The following is a 24,458-nucleotide window of genomic DNA, read 5'->3' as shown; positions in this document are numbered from 1 at the left end:
CATTCATGATATGCACACTCTTAAGGCTATGAAAAGGGGGTGTTCACAATAATAGGACTGTGGCATTCAGTCAGTGAGTTTGTCAGTTTTGTGGAACAAACAGGTGTGAATCAGGTGTCCCCTATGTATGGATGAAGTCAGCACATGTTGAACATGCTTTTCTCTTTGAAAGCGTGAGGAAAATGGGACGTTCAAGACATTGTTCAGCAGAAAAGCATAGTTTGATTAAAAAGTTGATTGGAGAGGGGAAACGTATACGCAGGTGCAAAAAATTATAGGCTGTTCATCTATAATGATCTCCAATGCTTTAAAATGGACAAAAAAAAAAAAAAGAAAACGGAAAACAACCATCAAAATGGATAGAAGAATAATCAGAATGACAAAGGCTCACCCAGTGATCAGCTCCAGGATGATCAAAGACAGTCTGGAGTTACCTGTAAGTGCTGTGACAGTTGGAAGCCTGTGTGAACTAATTTATTTGCAAGAATCCTCCGCAAAGTCCCTCTGTTAAATAAAAGACGTGCAGAAGAGGATACAATGTGCCAAAGAACACATCAACTGGCCTAAAGAGAAATGGAGGAATATTTTGTGGACTGATGAGAGTAAAATTGTTCTTTTTGGGTCCAAGGGCCGCAGACAGTTTGTGAGATGACCCCCAAACTCTGAATTCAAGCCACAGTTCACAGTGAAGACAGTGAAGCATGGTGGTGCAAGCATCATGATATGGGCATGTTTCTCCTACTATGGTGTTGGGCTTATATATCGCATACCAGGTATCATGGATCAGTTTGGCTATGTCCTCATACTTGAAGAGGTCATGTTGCCTTATGCTGAACAGGGTATGCCCTTGAAATGGGTGTTTCAACAAGACAATGACCCCAAGCACACTTGTAAAGAAGCAAAATCTTGGTTCCAAACCAACAAAATTAATGCCTCGCAGATGTGAAGAAATCATGAAAAACTGTGGTTATACAACTAAATATTAGTTGAGTGATTCACAGGATTGCTAAAAAAGCAGTTTGAACATAATAGTTTTGAGTTTGTAGCGTCAACAGCAGATGCTACTATTATTGTGAACACCCCCTTTTCTACTTTTTTTTTTACTAATAGCCCAATTTCATAGCCTTAAGAGTGTGCATATCATGAATGCTTGGTTTTGTTGGATTTGTGAGAATCTACTGAATCTACTGGTGCCTTTTTTCCCCATGTAACAATAAGAAATATACTCAAAACCTGGATTAATCTTTTTAGTCACATAGCACTACTATTATTCTGAACACTACTGTACATCACACTGACAAAGTGAGGAACCTTGGGGTGATTTTTGACCCCACATTGTCCTTTGATTTACACAGAGATATTACAAGGACTGCTTTCTTCCACCTGCAAAACATAACGAAGATTCGTCCCATCCTGTTTATGGCTGATGCAGAGACCCTGATACATGCATTTATTTCCTCTAGTTTAGACTACTGCAATGCTCTATTTTTGGGTTTACCACAGTTCAACATTAAGGTTTCAGAATGGTTCAAAATGCTGCTGCCAGACTCTTAACAGGAAGTAGAAAGTTCGACCACATTGTACCCATTTTGGCATCTCTTCACTGGCTTCCTGTCTCCGTGAGTCTGGATTTTAAGGTTCTGTTATTAACTTCTAAAATTATTCACGGTCTAATCAAACTCTATGTACCGGCTCGGTCTCTGCATTCTCAGAGTGCAGGACTAGGGTTCCCAGGGTGAATAAAATGTCTGTGGGCCACAGAGCCTTCTCTTATCGTGCACCTGTTTTGTGGAATGATCTCCCTACGGAGATAAAATAGTGATTCTGTAGAGACAGTCAAGTCTAGACTTAAGATGCATCTATTCTCCCTCTTATATGGTTAGTATACTGGCATAGTATGGTACTATATATGCTTCCTATCCTTTTAAAGTCATTTTATTTGCAATGAAACAGGTCTCTGCCTCAACTTTGTCAAAATTCGGTGTCTGATAGTGAAGCTTAGGGCTAGCAGCCGGCGACCACCTTAATAATTTCTATGTTTTCCTGTTGACTTACTGCTGATGAATTATACCTTAGGTGTAGCTTTTTCCGGCTGAGTCAGTCTGCTCTTTTTTTTTCCTCTGTCCGATGTATGGATGACATCACATAGGATTCCAGGATTCACGGATCCAAATTGCAAAAGGTTGAACTGATCACGAGATACAAAGCCTGAAGCAGGTGCTGCATCCTGCAGTCTTCTTTTGAAAGTGACCCTGTTGTGGAAACAGGCCCACTGACTGTGTGAGGAATGCTGGATGACCCCTGCCTGTGGTGCTAATGCCTTGTGTGGACTTATCTTCATTATATTATAATGTTGTTTGATTTCCTGTTTTCTGGTTCTTCAGCTTTGTAAAACTGCAAAACCTTGTACTTGTTAGAATGGCCTAAGCAGAGGGTCACCCCTTTAAGTCTGGTCTGCTTGAGGTTTCTTCCTCAATATAATCAGGGGGAGTTTTTCCTTACCACTGTCACCTGTGTGCTTGCTCTAGCGGTTGGTAACGTTAGATCTTACTTATGTGAAGTGCCTTGAGGCAGCTTTGTTGTGATTTGGCGCTATATAAATGAAATAAATTATAATTAAATTGAAGTGAAAGAATGAACTTCTGGTTGACACTACAAAAAGTCCCCATAGTACAAACTAAAGAAGACGAATGGTAGCCTGACAATTGAACTTGACAATTCCCGATCCAGTTCAACTGTCACTAGTTTGGGAAAATGAGACATCAGCATCAGTCAAATGTACTGCTACATGTAGATGTTAAGGAATATCTCATATGGAAAGACAAGCAAAACTTGAATGGCCATGAAACACACAGGGTACACAGAATGAGATCCAGTGCGCTTTACTTCATGTTATGACACATTATGAAAAATCAGATCTATGCAGCTGTACTGTAATATAGACATAATCAAATATTTAGCTGGGTTTGTTTGGATATAAAACCGCTAAAACTAAAAATAATAATTCTAACATCAATTTAGTCCACTCACTACGTCCTTCGGGATCTTGCGCAAAGCCAATATGCGGCTTCCACTCCTGTGATGAGCAAATTTTTCCACTTTTGCATCCCACCTGGATTATCCATGGAACAATGTGAACCTGGCATGCTGCTTTAACACTGCTTAAAGCTGCTAATTTAAAAGATAAATAGATCACACAATCTGGTAATGCGGCTTCTATGCTTTGTTTACTGCTGATTTTGCTTATATCAAGAATATATATTAATGATTATGTAGTGAGAGAACATGTATAGGATTGAGTATTTTCTTACAACAGATCACAAGCCGTATTAGATTTTTTTTTTTTTTTTAGTATTTAAAGTTTCTGATATATCAACTCATTATAAAATGAGTTGATATATCATGTCCCAACCCATGACAGCCTCCACAATTTTGGCGGTTGTTTTATTTCTGCCCGGTACGCTCCATTTCTGTTTTTGCTTCTTTGCCTGAGGCACATATAGAAAGGATATGAAATAAGAAGGTATGCAATTCCACTGAAGGAACGTAACACTGACACAGCAATGCAGGCAGAGACCCACATCAGCTTTTTTGCTTGAGCGACGGTGTGTGGGCAAACCCGAAGAGAGGAATTATTAAACATCATAATGTAATATTCCTTTATGCAATCGTACTATAACACATTGGCCCATTATAGGTTATTGCTTTTCATTTACTGCTGCTTGAGGTCCATAGTTGCATACAATTTCTTTTTCATCTTAAGGCAGATATAGACATCTTTTATGCACATTAAAGCAAGTTTATTCAATAATTAATGAAAGCTCGGATTTTTCAAGCATTTCATTAGAAGCAGCAACTCTAGCATAAAAAGATGCACATAATCAGACTTCTATCAAAGGAAGGAGTGGCTGCAATAAGGGCTTTATTTACTCATTTTCAGCTGTGCTTTACTGTGCCCATCCTACCCAGACTTCCTCAAGAGGTCTCCATTAATTCAGCATGACCCTTTCAAAGCTTCATCAATATTAATATGAGCTAAATATAACATTGAATATTCAGCAAATAAAAAAATATATATATAAATAAATAATTAAAATGGCCCGAAGGCATGCATGAGTGTATTTGTGTGTTTACTGTATGTTTGTTTTTGTAAGTGTGGAAATGAGTTGCGGATGGATTTTTGAGACAGTTGTGACATTAGATGTCTTGGTAAACTGTATCTATTTTGCACAAAATTATGAATTTATATGGATTTACATGCATGTAGTGATGCCATAGGCCTTGTGTGTTGATGTCAGTAATAAAGCTCTTCATGGTGTCATAATCCTACATATCGTCATTAAGCAGTTCATTTGATATTATGAAAAGTCATGCGTTATATTTTATGCATAATCATATCATTAGCCATGCCCATGTGCAAAACATATTTTGTAATAATTGTTCAAAATCAGCATTTATGTTTCAAGTTTGGAGTTTTTTGGTCATAAATCCACCATCTTTTTTTCTGTTAGCGACATGATCGCCGCCTTTACAGCTGCTTATCATGTGGGTTATATATGAATTATTGTGCATTATATGTATATTTTGAACATTTCATGAGAACAGGATGCCGCTGGGAAACATCCTGGAACCAACATGGGAATCAGTAATTACGGATCTTTGTCAATGACTTAAAATTCAATGTCAGGGAAAAAACAAAAAGTATTTATCATATGAGGTATAGGGCTACAACAAACATATTTTAATCATTAATTTTAATCGAGAAAGTAATTGACGAATTGATCAATTAGTTGCTTGGTACAAATGATAAATTGTCGGTCATTGTTATCCAGAGCCCGGGATGATGGTGTCAGATGTAACTTTTTTGTCCACAGCCCTGAGATATCCAATTTATTGACAGGATGGAATAAAGGAACTAGCAAAATCCATCCATTTCCAACACCCAATTACTCCAATTATGGGTCACGGGGCACTGGAGCCTATCCCAGCAGTCATAGGGTGTGAGGCAGGGCACCCACTGGACAGGATGCCAATCTGTCTGAGGGCAGGAACTAGTATAATAAACCAGAAAATACTAACATTTAAGAAGCTGGATATATATATAAAAGACTCAGTGATTGACTACTATCAAAATAATTGTTGATTAATAATGGATTAACAGGTGCAGCTCTAATGAGTTATTTAAGATACCTCTGACCAGGAGGAGAAGGTGTGGGGGGTATTGCTTCTAACCCTGTGTGCACATGTGTCCAAGTGTTAACAAAATAATGCAAAGGAATATGGCAAAAGCCTGGTGAAATGATTAATAGTTCTGCAAAGGATGAAGTGAAAGTAAGTTTATAGACGTCATATGAGTTAATGTGTAAAAGTGAACATGCTACCAACCAGAAGGTTACTTCTTCAAGGCTCAAGAAACCACACAATATGAATGTATTTATCAGAGTATAAGCGTTTTAACTAGTTTGGGAGGACCTGCAACTTATACTCAGGTGTGGATTATATACAGAAAATTCACAAGTTTGTTATTAATAATTGTATTTATAGTTACCACAACCCCAATTATAATGAAGTTGGGATGTTGTGTAAAATGTAAATAAAAACAGAATACAATGATTTGCAAATCCTCTTCAAACTGTATTCAATTGAATACACCACAAAGACAATATACGTATTTAATGTTCAAACTGATAATCTATATTGTTTTTGAGGAAATATTTGCTCATTTTGAAATGGATCCCTGCAACATGTTTCAAAAAAGTTGGGACAGGGCAACACAAGACTGGGAAAGTTGTTGAATGCTCAAACAACACCTAATTGGAAACAGGTGAGTGTCATGATTGGGTATAAAAGGAGCATCCCCAACCTTTCACAAGCAAAGATGGGGTGAGGATCATCACTTTGTGAACAACTGCCTGAAAAAAGTCCAACAGTTTAAGAATAATGTTTCTCAACGTTCAATTGCAAGGAATTTGGGGATTTTTGTGCAAATATCTGCACAAAAACAATAAAGTTTATCAGTTTAAACATTAAATATCTTGTCTTTGCGGTGTATTCAATTGAATATAGGTTGAAGAGGATTTGCAAATCATTGTATTTTGGTTTTAATTTACATTTTACACAATGTCCCAACTTCACTGGAATTGGGGTTGTATTTATAGAGAACATTCCCAAGAATCAAAGCACTAACGCAATAAATGCCAGTAATAAAAATATACACTGCAACAATGCACAAAATTCACAAATTAAAGATTTCATAACACAAAAAAATGTGTGGCTTATATATGTATTTTTCCTCTTTTAGAGGCATTTTTTCACAGGCGCAAGTTATACTCTTGAAGAAGTGTATACTCCTATTTCTAGCAACAAGTCACTTAAATCTCTTCCATATGTATATCTCATACTTATATGAGTCTCGGTGCAAAATTTTACTTGTTGCTTGTGCACCAAATTAATAAATTCACATTTGGACCCTGATCAGCACCAAAATATAATAGGTTCTTCTTCCTAACTTGCTTCATCAAAACTTGTGGAAAGTGTCTGAAAACCTTTTGAGTCAACCTAGTAACAGGTAGAGAAAACAAAACAAACAAAAAAAACCCATCCTAGTCATAACGCATACTAACAGACATTTCTTAAAATAAATTTAAAGAAAAATCCCCTTACCTGCAGCACAAGGCTTTGATCAAAGTTGTAGGCACTGGGCCGCCCTTCCAGGGTGGAGAACGCCACGTTGCCTCCAGTGAGGGGAGAGATGTCGCTGAACTCTTTGGAGCACAAAGCAGTCCTCTCCTCCTGCCCTCGTTGGATGTATCCCCCAGCATCCGTCCCATAGGTCTTCTTACAAGAGGCACTGTAATACTGGTAGGGTAACCAGGGTCCTCCCTTCTCCGTACGCTTGTAGATGGCAAAACTCTCCGGTCGACTAGTGTAGAATTTCAGTCGAATGTACGTGATCTCAAAGGCCTTCCCTGTGGAACATATATGGTTACCTTTTACTAAGCCAGAAATACTGTTTGAGTAGTTGTAGTTACAGTTACATCAGTGGTGACACGTTAGAACCCAGGAGTGAAAAAAGAGAAGACATAATTGTATTATATACAAAGCAAACAAAAACAAGGGCTCAGTGGTTTAATTTGCCAATGCAGGCTAAATGAAAGTCATTCCTGCAGGACTAGAGTAATACCAAGGATTATGATCTCATTACTCTGGATGATAATGAGCCCAGAAGCGATGCAATGGTCGAAAAAAATAATCATTTAAAAAACACTGTAAGAATAAGGTTGTCTCAAATCAATGGGGGGGTGTCTGTTAGGCCAGCTTCATTGTGGAATACAGCTTTTCTGAGATCCATCTGCTGGGTTCAAATGGAGGCAAAAAGCAAAACAAAACATAAAACGCTATCGGTAGGTTGCAAAAGACATCCAATCTACTGGCTCCACTTACACTGTACTCAGCATCAGTGTAACGGCCTGTTGAATTGTCAGGGTAGCTCAATAAAGTGCTTCTATTCTCTGGTAATCCAACACAGATGATTCAAAAAATATACTTTTGATGAGAGCTAGTACTGAGAACTATGCAGCAAACTATTGCTGTGTGTCGTATCAAAAACATTGGTTAGATGCAACCCTTTCATACAGTTTGTGAGGTCCTGCAATTGATACTTAGGTGCAATTTAAACATCAAAAAAATCATGTTTATTACTACTAATAATAACTATTTGCATAGGGTTTTCCAAGGAATCAAAGCAGTGAACAAAATAAACTCCAATAATTAAATAATCGATATCAGCAATAAAAAGTACACTGCAACAATGCACAAAAATCCCAAGTTAAAGAGTTAATATAGAAAAAGGTTATTACTTATAATTTTTTTTTTTTTTTTTTGCTCTTCAAGCGGAATCTTTCGGCAGGTGCTTTTTCAGTTTAACCAATTGGTTTTTACGCCCAGTTTTTTTGTCACTCCAACTTTCCCACAAATTTTCTGTGAGCAACTTTGTGATTAATCTCTTGTTCAAGGACACTGACACGCAGAGGTTTTTTTTCTTAATGCTATTGCCTATGTGCTCTCTCACGGTGGTTGGTAAGGATAGACCTGACCCTTGTAAAGCACTGTGATAAGATGCCTCTTATGTTGTGCACTTTATAAATAAATTGAATTGAATAGTCGAAAATAATGCCGATACCGATATGTTCGTGAAAGACTCATATTGGTCAAAATTATCATTCAGGCTCTAAAAATGACATAATGACATCTGTTGCTTTTCTGCGCTCAGTCAGATCTCTCGTCTCTGTACCTATCTAATGGTTTCTCTCCTTCAGGAGCCCTATAAGATCATTTAGCTTTCATTTAATCCCTGCGTGAGGTGAGTTTAACCCCACTGGGACTGAGGCGAAAACATAAAAGAGGCAGAAGATGAAGCATGTGTTAGATCTCCTGTGATGAAATGCAGACTAATTGCAATGGATATTTGCATATTTTTATACATACTGTCTGTCTTATGATTTGTGCTTTATTCCGGTTCACAACAGAGCGTACTTTATATATTCACAGTTAGGAAAAGTGGTTCCAAGCTATCATATTATAAGTAATAGAAGTAACACAACAACAGAAACCAGGTACAACTGCGCAGAGTTCAGAGATACTTATGTCAGTTCTGCAACTCCAATAGTTTAATGCCCTTTTCCGACCAATCAGTTCCTGATGAATTAATTGATTATGAATTGTTTTATGATTTATGACATTATTTCTGATATTGGAGGACAAAATGTTCAAACAATTTAAGGGAATTACAGGGGAGTGGAACTAAAAAAGCCAAGTGGTCTTTTGCTTGAATAAGAAAATGTCCTATATCGGCCTCAAGGTCCGTTGCTTATCCCTGGATGCTGTAGAGTGAAGCAGATGAGAGTCTACAGCTCACTCTGTACAGGACACTAGTCCATTGCAGGTTACTTCTCCACTCATGGCCAACACCATTTCCAGCTGTTTTTTTTTCTCCCCCTGTCTGCATATATAGTAATGGTAAATGGCACATTGGCAGAACCATTTATGAACATTAATACACATATATGCAATTTATTCTTGCAAGACAGAAGGTATGTAGTGTGTGAGTGAATGTGGTGTGCATGTGTGAACCCCATCAGCCCTTCCCGATCGGCCTACAACCTCCTACTCAAAGCCAACCGACAACTTCTGTCAGGAAGGGACGACCACCAAAACAACACAAAGACAGACAAGAACGAAAGACAAGTGGTGAAGACAGAGGAGACAGGGCCCCAACCATACAGCATACCAGGACAAACAACCACACATGAACAAACACTGACAGCAACAGTCTGTCTAATTAGTGAGCATCCAAACCCTAATCTAGGACGCCAGAGTCTTGATCCCTTTGAGAACACCCAAAACCAAGTTGTGGTGACGGCCACAAACACGCAACCATCCACACACAGAGTCCCAGATCACAGCTAAATATCTGATCACTACTGTGGCTGGTGTGTTGGGCCAAGACTAAAGTACAGAACCTTACCATATGACATGGACCACTCTGGCACATCGAAGCCATACGGCCGGCCGCGAGCAATGATGGATTTCCAGCTGTGTTGACTGAGACGAGGCAGATGAAGTGTCTTGTTGAAGGACCTAGTCAGGGATCATAACTGGCAAATGAACTCAGGTCGAGATATAGGTTGCCCAGTTCCTATCCTGCTGAGCAACCTGCTGTGCGATCTTTCAAAAAATAATCCTCTTGAACAGTTTCCCAATCCTTATCGTTGTGACCAAAAGTACTGCATGTTTTCCATTAGTTCCTGATCAACACAGACCTGAGCTCAGTCAAGTGTGGTGAGCCAGACATTTTTGGGTGATTATGTGCAGAGACATGGAAAATTTGGATTGGGGAACATGGCTCCAGAACATAGCAACCTTACCTTACAAAACCCACTAGATTGTATAAAGTACATGAAATCGGATCAAGATGATTTTAAAGGAAATCAGCTTGATCAGATTTTTGGGGATTGTGCACGATTGTTTTTTGTGGTTGTGTTCAGAATTTTTGTTACCTCTGCTTACGAGGTTATGTTTTCGGTCGCGTCCGCTTGTTTGTTGGTTGGTTTGTTAGCAGGATTACTCAAAAAATCCTCAACGGATTTCAATAAAATTTTTACCAGGGTTGTATCTTGGCCTAACTTAGAAGTCATTAAATTTTGGTAATGATCCGGAACACAAGCCGGAACCAGTAATTTTTTAAGGCTTCTTTATCATTGCAGGATAGGGCCAATTTCAACATTTTTGCATCTAACTTCATGAAGACGGGTCACAAAGGCTGAACAAAAATTAAGTTATAACACAACAATAATTTAGCATTTGTTTCTCCTCATTGAATAAACTTATTAGAAAATAAAAAAAACTTGTGTAGTTCATGCAGTTTCTCTTTATAAAAACATTTGCTGAAGATCTAAGGGTTTAACCACTGAATCTGAAACATGACGGTAGATGCGTGAAATGACGTGGAATAAGTCTCTTTGCCAAAGGGTATTCCATGTGACATCAGTGACCTTGGCCTATGGCCTTGGCGGAGGTTTGCACTCTACGAGTGTTTCTAGTTGTTTATTGATTAATTTATACAGTTTGTGCTTGGCATTTGCTGTTGTGAGTGTATATATATATATATATATATATATATATATATATATATATATATATATATATATATATATATATAAAATGTGTGTATACATTTTACTTTTATGATAAAAGGGGAGGACATTTATAAGCTTTTGCTTCTGCCAAAACCCTTTTGGTCACACAGGTTCACTGTTAGATTGTCCTATTTATGAGTTTTTTGTTAATGAGTCAATGAGTTTTTTTGTTGGGTCAGTGTGCTGAATAAATTCACTCATTCATTCATTTATTCATTCATTCAGGAAGAGGACACAGTGACACCTTCACTGTCAGTTGAATGCAATAGTTTTGGCATCACTTGTCAAGACATACAGACAGACAACGTGGGCTAGATTACAATACAAGGTCTGTCCATAAAGTATCGTACTTTTTTAGTTTTTTTTAAACTATATGGATTTGATTCATGTGTCTTCACGTCAGACAAGCTTGAACCCTCGTGCGCATGCGTGGGATTTTCGTTTTGTCTGATTTTCATTGTCTGGAAATGGCGGAATGATTTGGGGTTTTTTTCCATCAGAATTTTTTCAGAAGCTGTTAGAGACTGGCACCTGGAAACCATTCGAAAAATTTATCTGGCTTTCGGTGAAAATTTTACGGGCTTCACAGAGAATAAGGACTATTACTACAGCTTTAAGGACGGCCCACAATGGCGCTCGGCTCGCCGCGCTCCGAGCCGCGACGACAGGCACGAACCACCGGATTATGCCTGTCCGAACCTGTCCTCTGACACGCCGAAACGGAGGCGTTCTTTGTCTCGCTCGAACAGCGAATCGGTTGTGACGCACAAAGTCTCCGCGCGGCTTTCCACGACAAAATCTCTTGTTAAAAGTGAAATCTGCCGGAAAATGGTTGATGTCCAGCTCTTGTGATAACCAGAGAAAGTGCACACGACGGTCCCAGCTCCACACAGCCATCTGTTTAGAAATAATCCGGTGGTTCGTGCCTGTCATCGCAGCTCGGAGCGCGGCGCCGAGCGCCATTGTGGGCTGTCCTTAAAGCTGTAGTAATAGTCCTTATTCTCTGTGAAGCCCGTAAAATTTTCACCGAAAGCCAGATAAATTTTTCGAAGGGTTTCCAGGTGCCAGTCTCTAACAGCTTCTGAAAAAATTCTGAAAAAATTCTGATGGAAAAAAACCCCAAATCATTCCGCAATTTCCAGACAATGAAAATCCGACGACGGGGCGGGACCACTCCTTCCACAAGGCATGCTCACAGGCGAATGACGTCACCGACAGACGTGGAAAAACTCACGCATGCGCACGAGGGTTCAAGCTTGTCTGATGTGAAAACATATGAATCAAATCCATATAGTTTAAAAAAAAAATAACAAGGTACGATACTTTATGGACAGACCTCGTATTCTCTGTCCAAGTCTTAGAATGGACAAGGGGAAAACACACACACACACACACACACACACACACACACACACACACACACACACACACACACACACACACACACACACACACACACACACACACACACACGGTGTTAGAATCTGTCCACAGATGGCCTTCACATCTTCATTTTCACAGTTAGAACAACTCAGTTTGAAGTTCTTTTGTTTTTAAAGTGCCACTATTTGAGTCTCTCCAACTGAAAGAGTGTATAAATAGTCCAGTGTGGCTGGTTGCTTTTCCAATCAAGAAGTCCATGACATCAAATTAGATTTTTTTTTTGTTGTCGTTTTGTCATCGTTTTTTTAATCCTCACGGGACTCATATGGCTCAAAACCCAGACGTCTCGGCTGATATTCTAACTCATCCTTCTCGTTTTAACACAACTGGTGCTCTTACGTGATCCTCCGAAACTCCCTGTGAGTGCTGCCGACCAAATATTTATAGCCCCCATTTACTAAAAGTTATTTCCTGATCATCACAAATGATGACAAGTGAATTTATATCTTCCGATCGCGCAAATTTTAAGAATTAGTTGAAGCGACAAGTCTCACGTGCAAAGACGAAATGACCCGTATGTGAGATGGTCACGCTCACTGCTTCAGACTTTTATCTTTGTTTTACATCTCAGGCAGGATGTTGCTTTTTTTGACACTGGAGAATGAGAACCAGCTGCAGGCATCAGAGAGTGTGTTTATGTGTGTGTGGGGAAAAATCTGACCCCGATTCCTGAGCAGCAAACCACCTGGCATTTATTTTTTCTTCCCCCCTTCCTTGCTTGCTCCTCATTATGTTTTGTTTACTCCTTGTGAAGCAGCTCGACTCCCCCCTCCTTCTTTGCTCCCCTCTGCGGACCCGCTCTGACCTGGCTGCAACGCGTCTCTCCATCCTACTGCCGTGTTTATCATCCTTGCATTTGTCTATATTCCCTTCAGACAGGGCTTGTTTTGTTTGGAGAGGCAAAAGAAAATGTTCAAAGTTGAAGACACCCCCCCCACAGGAACCCCAGCTGGATCACAGACCAAAGACTTTCCGGATGTATGGCTTTTGGAATATTCGCTTACTTACCGAAAAATGTATTTTGTGAAAACATAAGATTACTTCTTTCAGACGTGCTCAGTTCATGCAGAAGGCAGTTGAAACGGCACATTTTAGCAAGTGGTGTAGAAAGAGCAAAGGTCTGTTTAGTCTCAGATGCAGACATGTGGGTGTTGGGAATGTTTTGAGGAATAACAAATCACCCGGACAATGCAGAACGTGTGTCTGCAGCAAACGCACCGTCATTGAAAGAGAAGCCAAATGTGCATAAAAAGGTTCCGTTTGCCATATGTTATCAGTGTTGATCATTATTATTATATGAGTGAAGCACTTCTTGCTTTCAAGGGAATAACTAAATTATGAAAAAATCCAGAGTCTTTAGAGAAGAAAAGCCATATACCCTGTCTAAAGTATGAAATCAAGATAGATAAATAGAATGGTAAAGAAGAAGTGAGCAGGTCACAGAACTTTTTCTTAGTGTGCACTTTTCCTATGAAATTGTTATTTAGATTATACAGTGCATCTGGACGGTATTTACAGCATTTCACTTTTTCCACATTTTATGTTACAACCTTATTCCAAAATGGAGGAAATAAATTTTTCCCTCAAACTTCTACTTATAACACCCCATAATGACAACATGAAAAAAAGTTTTTTGAAACTTTTGAAAATTTATGAAAAATAATAATAATAAAAAAACAAACAAACTGAGGAATCACCTGTATTCATAAGTGTGTCATAAGTGTGTCTACCTGAGTGTGCAAAATGCTGAGAGGAGAAGATTTAAATATCTTTATTTTTCCACACACAATGGGATTTAATCAAGCCCAAAAGTAATGTAAGGTGCTCATAATTGTGTCTGTATATTGGTCATTTAACATCAAGCTATTTACTGCTGTGGAACTGCAGATTCACATAAATCTGAATCAAAGTCATTCCCTGTGAGCTGTTTGGAGTATGCATTTCTTTATTTTCATTCATTAATCTTTAACATAGAAATCACCATAAAGAAAATTTATATTGAGTTATTTATAATTAAAACAGTACTCATTCACAGCAGAGATGCGTCGATCACAGCATCATCCAAACACACTGCTAAAAATAAATCTTCTACCCGATTCCATTTTGATCATTATTACTTACACAATCCTCATCAACCGCTTATCCAAGATTGGGTTGTGGGGGGTTGGAGCCTATCCCAGCAGTCATAGGGTGAGGCAGGGTACACCCTGGATGGACAGGATGCCAGTTTGTTGCAGGGCCACATATAGACAGACATATACTTTCACAACCTCACGCACACCTAAGGACAATTTAAAGTTCCCAGTTCACCTAACCTGCATGTCTTTGGATGTGGGAGGAAGCCAGAGCATCGATCATTATTACAATTATTCTAAACTGCGAATGGTCTATTGATGTCCCAATCACACAGACATAAGACTACACTGATGAGAAACCTCTCGCTACAGCTCCGGACCCACACCGGAAGATGGCAGGTGCCGCCACCTATACAGCACAATATTGTATCAGCCGGCAACATATGCACCTTTAGTTACACCCCTTTGTCCCAGTTGGCACCTCTGTGGCAGGCTTCTTTCATTCACCCATGATCCACATGCAATTTATCAGAATATTTTTTATTACTTGGCCCGCCTGGTGAGCTGCTTATCCGTTGTGTCAATGGGATATATCCTCAGTCCAAACATCTCAAATACAGACAAAAGAAAGAGACACTGAGTCTATTTACAGTAGGGTAACTTAAATGAGTAAAATCAAAATAATCTTATGATGCTGAACTTATTTTGTGCATTCCTGCAAGTGGATGATTGAAGTTCATTTTGTGCTTTTGGTCATTAACACAGTCAAAATCCTCATTTAATTACTGCCGTCTACATCTTGTTACCACCTGCTGTCATTTGCATGCCTATTCTTAGTAAATCATCCTAAAGATATTCACTAACCCAACTTTTAGAATGCCGATGCAATCTAGTATTCCTTTTATGGGAGCTTAGTAAATCAGGCTTATTGTCTATTGTATGAGTGACTTAAAGTGCGTTTCACTCGTAAATACAATGCCAAATGATCTGACTATTCTAAATAAAGAGTTATGAAGATGCTGATGTATTGCACTTTATTTTTGGTGCCATACCCCCTGAAAAATTAAGTCAAAAATGGGCAATTTAGTCTGATTTCACCTGCTGTTGATGAATGCTCAGAAGCATGAATGTCATAAAACTCGACTTTGATGACATCATCTATGGTAACGCCCACTTGAGGGCCTCTATTGAAATGAATAGGGAAAAGTACACAAAAAACACTAATTTCATGAAATCAGTGTTTTTTGTGGTGGACATAGACTTTAACCATTTTGACGTATTCACAGTCAGTGTTTTAAGAGGATGTACTAAAATGACTAGTGTTGCTTATTTGCTGGACAGATTTTCCAAAGATAATATTTTGAGGAGGAAAGTTTTTTTTTTTTTTTTTATAGCGAGTCTCAGTCAAACAGCAGTGAAGCCCAGCACAGTGTGAGAATGGTCTTCAAATCATGGATCTAACCACTGATTTTATCCTTTCCTTTTTTGTGGCTAGGAGAAAATTCTTAAAGGGTCCTCACTCTTTCTGCTCACAAGATTACTTTTTGCTTTCTGTTCCATGCTTTTGTCCACTCTGCACCTTTTGCTAAGAATAAGTTGCAAGAGGAGTGGAAATTAGCAGTGTTAATTTCACTAAGTGCTTTTAAAACCAAAGAGAACACTTGAAGCCAACTCCATAACATGCACTTTTTTTAAAAATATGCTTGTAATTTTAATTTTTATCATCTTATTATTTGCCTTTTTGTGTTTGTGTAAATGTGTAGCTGTGCTTTGTATTTGCTGCTGCCCATCCTGGCCAGGATTCCCTGGACAGGAGGAACCTAGCAGTCAATATGACTCACTGATTCAGCTCTTTTCAACCAGACGTGCGGTGCTGTGACATGTCAATCATCTGTGTCCAATCAGATTTCAGGGGACTCCAGTGCAACCCTGGCCTCCGCTCTAGCTCCACCCATGCCAGGAAGTGTTTGACATTTGACATTTCCTGTTTCACTGTGGACTCAAAATTTGGCACTTCCTGTTTCAGTGTAAACTTGCCACTGAGTTCCCTCAAGATTCCATGAAATCTCATCTGTCAATCCAGGAAGTGTTTGACATTTGACATTTCCTGTTTCACTGTGGACTCAAAATTAGGCACTTCCTGTTTCAGTGTAAACTTGCCACTGAGTTCCCACAAGATTCCATGAGATCTCATCTGTCAATCCAGGAAGTGTTTGACATTTGACATTTCCTGTTTCACTGTGGACTCAAAATTTGGCACTTCCTGTTTCAGTGTAAACTTGCCACTGAGTTCCCTCAAGATTCCATGAGATCTCATCTGTCAATCCAGGAAGTGTTTGACATTTGACATTTCCTGTTTCACTGTGGACTCAAAATTTGGCACTTCCTGTTTGGGACTCTCTGTACCATAAGCAAGCTTCACGCCACGGCGCGTCGCTTCGCTCATATGATTCAGTCTTATTGAGAGGTAAGCATTTTTTTTCTGAATACACAGTGGGTTACGAAAAGGCCAAGGTGGACATATGTTGATCGCAAAATACAAGAATTTGATTTGAAAACCACATTAAAGCCACATTACGTTTGGAGACAAAAAGTACAATAGAAATTTTTTTTTCATAGCTGCAGCTGTTGAAGGTTTTGGTCTTTGTCTCATTTTGGTGGCAGTGGGGTGTACATGAAAGGCAATACACTGTTCATTCAAGTAATACAGCTCCTAAGTGAGCTCCTGTGCTGTGGCGTTACCGCGCTGTCACTTTGCCTTAAAATAACTTAAGCTCTCTTTGGAAAGTGTGTAGTTTATACCCGCTCTGGGCATCAACTAAATTGAAATTGTATCACTAAACTATTGACTGATATATTAAATATACTACAAAATACACCTTATCTATTAAATCAATCACTGCTGTACACAAGAAAAAAAAAAAAAAAGTCCACATATTGCACTCTGAAAGGAGCTTCCACATAGCGGTCGGTGTAAACACGGTATAACTCATCCCTCAAACCATCCTAAACCACTTTGTTCATAGAGATGAGTCTATGACTGCTCCAGGCATTAACTGCATTAAAATTGTATCGCCAAAATGACCATTTATACTGTATATTCAATATGCTGGGGGTCTGGAAAGCGGCTGATTTGCAAGGGGTAATCTCTAACATTTTGGTAATGGGACAGTGTGACATTAACTGACATCAGTATTCCATTCAACTGATATCTGCACTAAGCAGTCTATTCAATAGTGTTGAGGAGCACAAGATGCCATTGAGTATAGTATGTATAAATGAAAGAAAGGAAAAAAAAATATCTATAATTCCATGTAACTTCTGTTGCTGACAAGATTCTGACTATGAAACAGTGACTGTACCCAGGTTTTGTTGTTGTGGTTAGTGGTGGTCATGGTGTGTGTGTGCGTGTGTTGGGGGGGGGGGGGTTAATGAAATTTACTTCCTCGTTAAAAAACTATATTTCAAAATGTGTTTTTGTAAATAACTGGAAAACCTTTTAGTGTGGTGTGTTTTTCTTATCTGACCCAACTTGTGACTTTTTCTGCAGGTGTTAAATTACTTATTACATTAAAAATTGAGGGAAAACATGCAAATTGTCTTTTTTTTTCCCAAAGGCAGACTGGAGTGCTGGTGAAATAAAAAAAAATTAAAAACAACAATCACACCCTTGAGCAACTGAAAATGCTTAACTTTGAAAATATATAATGCTTTATTTGATTATACAAAGGTTGTGCTGTGAATATTGTTAAGAATGATTTGGTGTTTGAAAGATTCAAGTGGGTGGGGGATGATATCAATATATAAAGATCACACACTACATACAGTGGGGTAAAAAAGCATTTAGTCAGTCCCTGATTGTGCAAGTTCTCCTACTTAGAAAGATGAGAGAGGTCTGTAATTTCCATCATAGGTACACTTCAACTATGAGAGACAAAATGAGAAAAAAAAAAAAAATCCAGGAAATTACATTGTAGGATTTTTAAAGAATTTATTTGTAAATTATGGTGGAAAATAAGTATTTGGTCAATAACAAAAGTTCAGCTCAATACTTTGTAACATAATCTTTGATGGCAATGACAGAGGTCAAATGTTTCCTGTAAGTCTTCACACACTGTTGCTGGTATTTTGGCCCATTCCTCCATGCAGATCTCCTCTAGAGCAGTGATGTTTTGGGGCTGTCACTGGGCAACATGGACTTTCAACTCCCATAACACATTTTCTATGGGGTTGATGTCTGGAGACTGGCTTGGTCACTCCAGGACCTTGAAATGCTTTTTACAGAGCCACTCCTTTGTTGCCAGAGTGGTGTGTTTGGGATCACTGTCATGCCGGAAGACCCAGCCACGTTGCATCTTCAATGCTGTCACTGAAGGAAGGAGGTTTTGGCTTAAAATCTCACGATACATGGCCTCATTCATTCTTTCCTTAACATCGATCAGTTGTCCTGTCCCCTTTGCAGAAAAACAGCCCCAAAGCACGATGTTTCCACCCCCATGCTTCACAGTAGATATGGAGCACATGATATTCTCCCAATCCTCTTCTGTATCATCCATATGCTCTCTGGCAAATGTCAGATGGGCCTGGACATGTACTGGCTTAAGCAGGGGGACACGCCTGGCACTGCAGGATTTGAGTCCCTCTCTGCGTAGTGTGTAGCCTTTTTTACTTTGGTCCAAGCTCTCTGCAGGTCATTCATCAGGTCCCTCTGTGTACTTCTGGGATTTTTGTTCACCGTTCTCATGATCATTTTGACCACACGGGATGACATCTTGCATGGAGCCCCAGATCAAGGGAGATTATCAATGGTCTTGTATGTCTTCCATTTTCTTACAATTGCTCCCACAGTTGATTTATTTACACCAACCTGTTTGACTGTTGTCGACTCACTCTTCCCAGCCTGGTGCACATCTACAGTTTTCTTCCTGGTGTCCTTCGACAGCTCTTTGGTCTTGGCCACGGTTGAGTTTGGAGTCTGATTGTTTGAGGCTGTGGACATGTGTCTTTTATACAGATAACGAGTTCCAGCAGGTGCCATTAATACAGGTAACAGGTGGATGACAGAAAAGGTTTTTAAAGAAGAAGTTACATGTCTGTGAGAGCCAGAAATCATGCTTGTTTCTGGGTGACCAAATAGTTATTTTCCACCATAATTTACAATTAAATTCTTTAAAAATCCTACAATGTGATTTCCTGGATTTTTTTTTTCTCATTTTGTCTCTCATAGTTGAAGTGTACCTATGCTGAAAATTACAGACCTCTCTCATCTTTCTAAGTAGGAGAACTTGCACAATCAGGGTCTGACTATATACTTTACCCCACTGCAGATCAAAGACAAAAGACAGTGTTCATCAAGTCCTACAAGGCTACACTGTTATGGATGAAAAGCCTCCAACAATGGAGTCTTTTTCACCTGTTAAACTGAGTCACCAGACAGCCACACTTGGAGTTGGCAGAAAATAGGAAAAGCACTCAAACCGATAAAAGTACTGAACTATGGCATTCCAGATCTGTGGTACTGAGGTGGGTTGGTCACATTTTCTTTCCATCTAAGCAAGTAGGAGCCAAATAGGCATGCTCTCAAGTTATTATCCGAAGCCATCAAATGTAGCCATAGGGTATTATGAAGGCTTTTCGTCCATCAGTCTGTGGTCAGCATAAGTCCAGTCCTATTACTGCCAGACTCTTGAAATTCACAGGGAAAATTTTTGGGACACAGACCTTGGACAAGTTCAAAGATAGCTACCTTATGTAGTCACATTCTGTTTCAATCTGATCCATTTTGTTTTTCAGTGACACGGGTGACAGCTAATCATAGAGCTGCACCGTGATGTGTGTTGCTGGTCTCTTCAAAACCGCATTATTTTGTGTGTTTATGTACATGTTTGTCATATATTATGTAAAACCTAGCAAGAAATAAACACTTCTAAAACTGAAAATGCTGTTTTTGGAACCTAATAACACCTGTGAACTTACTCAACAAAAATATAAATGCAACACTTTTGGTTTTGCTCCCATTTTGTATGAGATGAACTCAAAGATCTAAAACTTTTACCACATACACAATATCACCATTTCCCTCAAATATTGTTCACAAACCAGTCTAAATCTGTGATAGTGAGCACTTCTCCTTTGCTGAGATAATCCATCCCACCTCACAGGTGTGCCATACCAAGATGCTGATTAGACACCATGATTAGTGCACAGGTGTGCCTTAGACTGCCCACAATAAAAGGCCACTCTGAAAGGTGCAGTTTTGTTTTACTGGGGGGGATACCATTCAGTATCTGGTGTGACCACCATTTGCCTCATGCAGTGCAACACATCTCCTTTGCATAGAGTTGATCAGGTTGTCAGTTGTGGCCTGTGGAATGTTGGTCCACTCCTCTTCAATGGCTGTGCGAAGTTGCTGGATATTGGCAGGAACTGGTACACGCTGTTGTATACGCTGGTCCAGAGCATCCCAAACATGCTCAATGGGTGACATGTCCGGTGAGTATGCCGGCCATGCAAGAACTGGGACATTTTCAGCTTCCAAGAATTGTGTACAGATCCTTGCAACATGGGGCCGTGCATTATCCTGCTGCAACATGAGGTGATGTTCTTGGATGTATGGCACAACAATGGGCCTCAGGATCTCGTCACGGTATCTCTGTGCATTCAAAATGCCATCAATAAAATGCAGATGTGTTCTTCGTCCATAACAGACGCCTGCCCATACCATAACCCCACCGCCACCATGGGCCACTCGATCCACAACATTGACATCAGAAAACCGCTCACCCACACGACGCCACACACGCTGTCTGCCATCTGCCCTGAACAGTGTGAACCGGGATTCATCCATGAAGAGAACACCTCTCCAACATGCCAAACGCCAGCGAATGTGAGCATTTGCCCACTCAAGTCGGTTATGGCGACGAACTGGAGTCAGGTCGAGACCCCGATGAGGATGACGAGCATGCAGATGAGCTTCCCTGAGATGGTTTCTGACAGTTTGTGCAGAACTTCTTTGGTTATGCAAACCGATTGTTTCAGCAGCTGTCCGAGTGGCTGGTCTCAGACGATCTTGGAGGTGAACATGCTGGATGTGGAGGTCCTGGGCTGGTGTGGTTACACGTGGTCTGCGGTTGTGAGGCTGGTTGGATGTACTGCCAAATTCTCTGAAACACCTTTGGAGACGGCTTATGGTAGAGAAATGAACATTCAATACACGAGCAACAGCTCTGGTTGACATTCCTGCTGTCAGCATGCCAATTGCACGCTCCCTCAAATCTTGCGACATCTGTGGCATTGTGCTGTGTGATAAAACTGCACCTTTCAGAGTGGCCTTTTATTGTGGGCAGTCTAAGGCACACCTGTGCACTAATCATGGTGTCTAATCAGCATCTTGATATGGCACACCTGTGAGGTGGGATGGATTATCACAGCAAAGGAGAAGTGCTCACTATCACAGATTTAGACTGGTTTGTGAACAATATTTGAGGGAAATGGTGATATTGTGTATGTGGAAAAAGTTTTAGATCTTTGAGTTCATCTCATACAAAATGGGAGCAAAACCAAAAGTGTTGCGTTTATATTTTTGTTGAGTGTATTTACAAGACATTTCTCAGATGTCAGCATGGTAACATCACTTCCTGGTGTAGCTACTTGCTAACAGCTTTGTTTCTGGTATATTATGTAAAAGCTAGCGAGAAATAAAAACTTCTAAAACTGAAAACGCTGTTTTTGTAACTGGATAACACCTCTGGAGTCATTTACAAGATGTTTTTTGCGGACGTTAGCTTGCACGCTAATTTTTGCTAACTCAAATCTAACTTACTATGAAGTTAAATGTGACTCATTAATAACTGCAAATGCACAGAGGGTGATCTACAAATATTCATTGATTTGCACAACATGAAGAAATGCTGATTTGATCTGAACATGCACAAATTGTATGTAAAACAATAGGATCTTAATAAATTAATTAAACAAATGCAAATTTTAAAGAACACAATGCTCATACAACCGAGGGTATTTTAGCACTGCATTATATTTTTGAATATACCTAGAACAAAAATCTAGACCAGGTATGAAAAAACATTGGTCTCACAAACAATTAAAGCAATTGTTTCTATCCCTACCCAACACATTTTGCATGTCTACTAACCGCTAACCAGAGACCGAAGGCAACAGTCGGATGTTCTCTTCGGAGAATTCTTGAGCACCACTGGAATGACTTTATATCAAGCCAGTAGTTACACAGAAAAGGCTCCAGTGCGGCATAGTACTTGCATTGTGAGGGAATGACAGGTACCACATTCTGGCCATGCGATGGCATGATCCAGTGTGCAGGTGCCTCAGGATTGCCATCCCAGCTCTCACACTTAAGTGTTGGTGGTGCTTCTGAGGTCTTACCCAAGTGGAGGGTGAGGTTGATAGAGTTGGGGTGTTGGATCCCGTAATACATGGATTGGCTCTGCCACCACGTTGGTTCGCTGTCCATGTGAAAGTCTGTAAGGAAGCTGGAATTGTGGCTGAAGTCTGGGTCTGAAATATCACAGATATGGCACAAGCGTGCCGAGCTTGTCTGCATACAGTAGTCCTCACGCGGTGACCCACAAACATTTGACGCCAGAACAGTGCGATTGAAGGCGATGTTTTCAAACCTGGGCATACAACGGCTTGGGGTCCCCTCATCATCGTAACAGGAATCCATTGCTGCCTCAACAAGGAGGTGATGATGGTGTTGATGGAGAAAGACAAGTAATACCAGGAGAAGGGGACTCTTTGTAAAACATCTTTCCATATCTACAACTGGTATAAATCTCACTTGCGACACACTGTCACACCGTGATGCAAAGATCCAAACACAAAGGAACTCTGAATTAATCCAAAAAGACAGGAAAAAACCTCCAAAATGAAAGGATTTTTTTTTTTTTTGCTTCTTTTCCTTTCTGTTCCTATCTTTCCTCTAAGTCTGCAACATGTGTTCTCTCTTTGTGGAGACGCTTGTGCAACCCTCATCTGGAGCTAACGTGACACAGGCAGGGGAGGGACAGAGGTGGGGGGTTGGAATTTGGTGGAAGAAGCATAGTTTCACTTTTTTGTCCTGATAATTGCAAAGTCTTCAACCTATGTGCTTTCACCTTACTTGTGTTTTGTGGCAAGTAGGTATGGTCAAAAAAAATATTTTATAAACGTAATGAAATATATTGTTCACATTTGGAGTTAAAAAGAATTCTGTGTGCATTTGTGTATGTCCACAGTCCCTCTATTTTTCAGAAGCCATGTACTTGTATAAATGTAAGGATTATAAGGAAGCAATCATCACATTTACAGCCAATGCTTCTTTTGACAACTCAGGATGGATACATGAACATTTCCAAGTCATTGTATAGGCCTTGGACTTCATTTACATCAATTATTGTGACATGCCAAAATTATGTGACTGTTTGTTTAATCTGGTTGGAGCAGGCCGTTCTGAAACACTGTACCCAACATATTTCCGTGAAATATGATGGTACAGCAAGCCTTCAATGGGTCCTACCTTTGTCTTTGATCTTGATTCCTTTGATCCTTAAACTGTGTTTGATCTTTGATCCTGATCAACAGGCAAATCCTGCCTTTGATCATTCAGCTGTAATGTTTTAGCTTTGATTTTAAATCCTTTGACCTTGCATCCTTACTACTTTGATCCTTATACACAGGCTAATCCTCAATGTTCAGCCTCAGCTTTCCTTATTGATAATGTTTTATTCTGATCTTTCATCATCCTTTTCTATAGAGGGATAGACAGACTTGCCAATGACACTCTCCTGCAGTTTAAAAATCAATGATCAGTATTAAGGATCAAAGATACACAATGGATGACAGGATAGCAATCAAGATGAAAGCTTGGTATCAAGGATAAAAGGTATCAGTAAGTGAGGAGAAACAAGGACAAACTTACAGACTAGCAATGAGCATTAAAAAGAGGCCAAGCTCAAAGGGCAATAATCAGGGTTCAAATATCAAATATTCTCACAGTGAAAAAGAGGAGGATTGTGGAAGATTGTCAGATCAAGTCATGTTTTGTTAACTATTTTGTGAAACATTTACCACTAACCTTAATTAGCTAAACATTTAACTACCAACACATTTGTTAAAAATATTTTGAGAAATATTTTGGTTGCAATAGCTAATTGTGAGATAAGCATTTAACACAATATTTAGCCCCATTTTATCTGATTTTAGATTAATATTTAGCACAGCATTTATT

General features: G+C 39.5%; 1 protein-coding gene across 1 annotated transcript in view; it reads right to left on the bottom strand.

The window, feature by feature from the left end:
* Positions 1-23,206, bottom strand: part of lamc3 (laminin, gamma 3) — a 334,434-nt gene extending 311,228 nt beyond the window's left edge. Inside the window, 2 exon segments of the mRNA XM_034192005.1 lie at positions 6,664-6,968; positions 22,616-23,206. Of these exon segments, the coding sequence (XP_034047896.1) occupies positions 6,664-6,968; positions 22,616-23,006 (696 nt within the window). The 5' untranslated portion in view covers positions 23,007-23,206.
* Between the last annotated feature and the right edge of the window lie 1,252 nt (positions 23,207-24,458).

Source organism: Thalassophryne amazonica, chromosome 17 (assembly GCF_902500255.1).
Source record: "Thalassophryne amazonica chromosome 17, fThaAma1.1, whole genome shotgun sequence".
NCBI lineage: Eukaryota > Metazoa > Chordata > Actinopteri > Batrachoidiformes > Batrachoididae > Thalassophryne > Thalassophryne amazonica.
The sequence above is the reverse complement of the archived record's forward strand: the minus strand, read 5'-3'. Positions and strand labels throughout refer to the sequence as shown.